Raw genomic sequence first — 5,759 nt, forward strand, 5'->3', positions numbered from 1 at the left:
CAGTAATACCATGGTCAGTAAACCATTTACCAGTGGTTTTGGCACTGTGAGCAGGTGCCAGGTTGTGCTGAAAAACAAAATCTTCATCTCCATAAAGCTTTTCAGCAGATGGAAGCATGAAGTGCTCCAAAATCTCCTGATAGCTAGCTGCATTGACCCTGCCCTTGATAAAACACAGTGGACCAACACCAGCAGCTGACATGGCACCCCAGACCATCACTGACTGTGGGTACTTGACACTGGACTTCAGGCATTTTGGCATTTCCTTCTCCCCCCAGTCTTCCTCCAGACTCTGGCACCTTGATTTCCGAATGACATGCAAAATTTGCTTTAATCCGAAAAAAAGTACTTTGGACCACTGAGCAACAGTCCAGTGCTGCTTCTCTGTAGCCCAGGTCAGGCGCTTCTGCCACTGTTTCTGGTTCAAAAGCACACGCCTGTGCACGGTGGCTCTGGATGTTTCTACTCCAGACTCAGTCCACTGCTTCCGCAGGTCCCCCAGGTCTGGAATCGGTCCTTCTCCACAATCTTCCTCAGGGTCCGGTCACCTCTTCTCGTTGTGCAGCGTTTTTTTGCCACACTTTTTCCTTCCCACAGACTTCCCACTGAGGTGCCTTGATAAAGCACTCTGGGAACAGCCTATTCGTTCAGAAATTTCTTTCTGTGTCTTACCCTCTCGCTTGAGGGTGTCAATGATGGCCTTCTGGACAGCAGTCAGGTCGGCAATCTTACCCATGATTGCGGTTTTGAGTAATGAACCAGGCTGGGAGTTTTTTAAAAGCCTCAGGAATCTTTTGCAGGTGTTTAGAGTTAATTAGTTGATTCAGATGATTAGGTTAATAGCTTGTTTAGAGAACCTTTTCATGATTTTTTGAGATAGGAATTTTGGGTTTTCATGAGCTGTATGCCAAAATCATCAGTATTAAAACAATAAAAGACCTGAAATATTTCAGTTGGTGTGCAATGAATCTAAAATATATGAAAGTTTAATTTTTATCATTACATTATGGAAAATAATGAACTTTTTCACAATATGCTAATTTTTTGAGAAGGACCTGTATATAAACAAATTTCAGCTAATTGCCAAGACAAAAGTTCTCATTTTGATTTAGTTTAACTTGACGTACTTAAATAAAAGTAAAATGAAATAAAAATAATACATTTACATTTATTCATTTGGCAGACACTTTTATCCAAAGGGACTTACAATTGAGGAATACAACAAGCGATTTACCATAAGACGGCAAAAAATAGGAGAAGTCCCTGTTACACAAGGTTTCAGTCATCGTTCAAAGTAGTAAAAGCTGGGATAAGAAGCGATAGTGATAGTAAGAGAACAGAAAGTTTCTCTTTTATTAAAAGTTCTCTTAATAAACAATTAGACAAAAACTAAGAATGACAAATTACTAAAACTTTAAAATGAAAATGGGAGATATAAAAATGAAAACAACAGCATTAAAGACATTAATAATCTATATCAATGATAAATAAGGTGAATATGAGGTGCTACACATCGGTGCTGATGCTGTGATGCGTCAGCACTTCCTGCATGGTGACAGAGCGGATGAGGTTGAGTTTGTGGAAGCTGGGCGTCTCCATTGGCAGGTCTAATTCCTCCTGCTGCAGAGTCCTGTAGCTGATCCTGCCCCCTCCGTTACGCAGCCCCTCCTGTGGGCTCATGCAGAGCGGCAGATACCCCGAGCAGGATGGGCAGAAAGTATACGAGCGGGGTGGCCTGTAGGGTGCCCGCGGGATGTATTGAGGATAACTGACCGGTCCGTTGGTCTCAAAAGGCTCTGCAGTCATTAGAAGCTGATTGGAGGACGTGTATTCAGGGAAATGTTGGAGACTCAACGGACTCTCAGGTGGACTCAGTTGGCGCAGTGGATTTGGAGATGCCTTGGAAACGTCAGCCTCCTCCTCCCCCTCCTCCGACTCGTCTCTTTTACAGCAGTAATACTAATGAGCAGAGTGAGACGTCACACTCAATATGTGAGTAAACAGAGAAGAGGAAGTTACTTATGAGACTATAGCAGAAGAGCAGATCTACCTGCAGCCTACAGTAACACAGAACTGTGACAATAGTTAGCAAGATGACGGCCGCCAGAATTCCACCTGTGATGACCACTGTGCCGGCTGTCATTCGAAATCCTCTCCATCAACAAACTGAGCAAGCCATAAAGACAAAAAAATGGAGATACCATGAAAATGAATATTTATGATGCAGAAATATTGCCTAGTATATCACAGAGACTGACATACTGTATATACAGTGAAATGTTTATATAGGACTCAGGATTAGTGGTCCACTCATATGGCTTTTTTTCATGACCATTCAAAAGTTTGGAGTCAGTATGAGTTTATTTAAGAAATTAATACTTTTATTTAGCAAGGATACATTAAATTGGTCAAAGGTGATGGTAAAGACATTTATATTGTTACAAAAGATTTCTATTTTAAATAAGTGCTGTTCTTTTGAACTTTCTATTCAACAAAAAAACCTGAAAAAATGTGACATATTCAACAAAAATATTAAGCAGCACAGCTGTCTTTAACATTAATAACAAATATACTGTATATATATATATATTATATATATTAGTGCGGTCAAACGATTAACCGCTATTAAACACATCCAAAAAATGTTTTTGTTTAAATAATATATGTGTTTATAATGTGTATATTTATTGTGTATAAATACAAACATATGCATGTATGTATTTAAGAAAAATTTGTTATGTTCATATGTTCAGTATATTTATATATAATATGAATTATAAGAACATAAATATATACAAGTAAATACAGGTAAATATTTAAAAAATATTAACTGAATGTGTATGTATTTACATATAAATAATAAATATACACAGTACACAATACACATACATGTATTATGTAAAGAAAAACTTTTATTTTGGATGGGATTAATTGTTTGACAGCACTAATATATATATATATATATATATATATATATATATATATATATATATAAATATATATAATTTTTTCCTTTCCCCTCCACCAAATCAACATATTCCAAAACAACATCGAAACCATACCATCACAGGGATAAATTACATTAAAGAACCATGAAAAAAGTTATTTAAAATTGTGATATTTTCACAGTATTTCTGTTTTTGCTGTATTTTTGATCAAATATGTGCATCTTTGATGAACATAATAGACTTATTTTAAAAACAAGAAACTGTACATACTTCAAACTTTTGAACTGTATGTGTGTCTAGCATATATAGTTATTTATGTATATACACGAATAGTATTTAAACAAAGAAAAGTATAATCTCCCAAATCTCTGGTCAAATATCAGCAGTATATTGGTCTAGTACCACTCATCCCATCTATTGTTGAAATAATATGTACATCTGATGCCTATTTCATGCTCTTTGATCATGATTTTTAGTAATTATAGAACTGTATTCAAGCATATGCCACAGCAGCGGAATAATAAACTGATCAATGATGCATTAAATGATTTTCCAAAAATAGCACAATTTCAACAGGATGTCGATGCTGAAGGAATGGCAGCATGTAACAGTTCATAAAGCTCAGGTTATTCAGTCATAATTATCCACAAATCAGTGTCAGTAGTCATTGTTGTTTACTGTTACAAATAATGCTGTCTCTGTCTATGTGAAATGCTAATGAAGACGCAAGTGAATCAGAAAGGGCCTCACAATAAGACAGTATTTGGTCTTACCTCAGGCCAGAGACTCATTCAAGCCCACATAAGTCACCCATTTGCACAAATCAAATCACTTGGAAAGCTTTATATAACCAAATCTAAGGGTCATCATCACTTCATACCAACAACACAAAATGTATGATGTAGCCTACTTTAACAATATTGTATATAAAAATAACAATATTACAGACTTGCGTAAAAAAAAAAAAAAAAAAAAAAAAAAAAAAAAACACAGATTAACAGATTAAATCTGGTCTGCTATAAATAACTGACAATATTTTAGTCTTCTTATTCAGTTCATTTAATTTATAATTTATACGTTTTTAAAGTATTAAATACCATCTTGTAAATTAATGGCTAAGGAATTTTCTGATCAATACAGTTCTCTGTGACGATATTCAAACAAGCGACCCACAATAACAAAATAATGAATATAATAATTACCAAGTTTTTGTAATAATAATAATAATAATAATAATAATAATAATAATAATACAGATTAAACTGCATTACCTCAGATGAAGTGTTGTATTCACATTATGGTATCTACAAACACAGCGCACGTGTCCAACGCATCCGGCGAACGTAACCACAAACTACCCACAAAATCACTTTCACGAAGTCACATCTCCAGCTGAATGAAATTCCTATAATAAATAGATCAGACAAAAAGATCAGTGAACGGATAGGCTATGATGAGAGCTGAACTTGATGAGCACTGAGAGAGAGAGCTGTGAGGAGAAGAGCATCCGCTGGAGACACGTACGTCCCACATCTCAGTTTGTGTCACTGATCACACACTCATTCAGTCATATACTGGAAGCCAAGTCCACGATTCCACTGACATTTGGACTAAATCCGTTTTTTTTTAAGTGCGTATTTTATATGGTAGGCTAATAACAATTTTATAGGTGGCAAATATGAATTTGAACTTTCATCTAACAGCTGCACTGGATTATGTAAGAATTATTTGATTGTGTAAGATTAGTATTTTATTAGTGGAGAAAATATCTTTAAAATCTGTACTACTTTTTAATTTTTTTTCTATATAATTTTATTCAGATGCCCTCTTAAGATCTAATTTTGACAGACACTGTAGCTAAACAGTGGCATCATAAGTTATTACAGTGATTCTAGCATGATTCAAGCTGTGTGCAAAGTGTAAAAAATGTAGTTCATTTTTATAAGTTAATTGCAAGTGACCTAAAAAGATTATTTCTGCAAGATGTGCAGCTACTCCCTCTTTCTGTCTCTCTCTCTCTCAAACACACACACACACACACACACACACACACACACACACACACACACACACACACACACACACACACACACACACACACACACACCATTCACTTATACTTTTAGTCCCACTTTAAACTCTTTCTTCCCGTTCCTCCTGTTGGACCACTTTGAGTGCTGCTAAGAGGAGATAGTTGGAAAAGTGGAGAAAAACATATCTTAGTATATGAAATATTAAACTTTCAAATATTAAAGGAGGCTGAGATTCCAGTGTATTGTACAGAAATGGTCATGATAAATTTATAAGTAAGATGCAGTGTAAGGCAAGGTTATTTTTCTCTGTTCCCTCTCTTCTTTTTCCTCTGTCAAAAGCTGCTCTCAGAATTCCCATCGGAGCATCTATGCCTTTCTGTCCACTGGAATATTTGGGGTAAAAGGTTGACAAAACTGACTGCATTAATACAGGTTACACAGAGTGTGTAAGTTTGTATTGACATGTATATAAAGTGACACAACAGTTTATTTCAATTGTTTATTTGTTGTATAACAAATATCATTGTATGGAAGACAAAATTGGATGATATTACAAATGGGACATCTATCACTGCCAGATTGATCAGACACCATAACGGATGTTAGAATGTCAGTGTCTCAGTCTCAATGTAGTCAAAACTCAAGCGTGTTCTTCAGTACATGTCAAGCTGATTGAATTAACTGTATGAGCCAGAGGGACGCAGAGCCCCACTGCTCAGAGAAACACAGTCAGAATGTGACTCAAGTTACATGAAAAGTAGAGAAAAGCAGTTTAGAT

The 5,759-nt window shown here is 35.7% G+C and overlaps 1 protein-coding gene across 1 annotated transcript; it reads right to left on the minus strand.

Moving 5' to 3' along the window:
• Positions 1-1,183: 1,183 nt before the first annotated feature.
• LOC109054024 (protein FAM163B-like) lies at positions 1,184-4,486 on the minus strand. The gene is made up of 3 exons (XM_042723417.1): positions 4,220-4,486; positions 2,051-2,166; positions 1,184-1,959 (listed from the first exon to the last, which is right to left on the minus strand). Exons 2-3 carry the CDS (start codon positions 2,141-2,143, stop codon positions 1,507-1,509), a joined length of 546 nt encoding a protein of 181 aa, XP_042579351.1. The 5' UTR covers positions 2,144-2,166; positions 4,220-4,486; the 3' UTR covers positions 1,184-1,506.
• Between the last annotated feature and the right edge of the window lie 1,273 nt (positions 4,487-5,759).

The sequence above is a fragment of the Cyprinus carpio genome, chromosome B5 (genome assembly GCF_018340385.1).
Source record: "Cyprinus carpio isolate SPL01 chromosome B5, ASM1834038v1, whole genome shotgun sequence".
Lineage (NCBI taxonomy): Eukaryota > Metazoa > Chordata > Actinopteri > Cypriniformes > Cyprinidae > Cyprinus > Cyprinus carpio.

What these genes read in the sequence shown, in the direction of transcription:
- LOC109054024 (XM_042723417.1), bottom strand. Translation starts at nt 2,143, where the DNA reads ATGACAGCCGGCACAGTGGTCATCACAGGTGGAATTCTGGCGGCCGTC. An exon ending in TGTGTTACTGTAGGCTGCAG is followed by an intron (nt 1,960 to 2,050) that starts GTAGATCTGCTC and finishes TCTGCTCATTAG; the next exon opens with TATTACTGCTGTAAAAGAGA.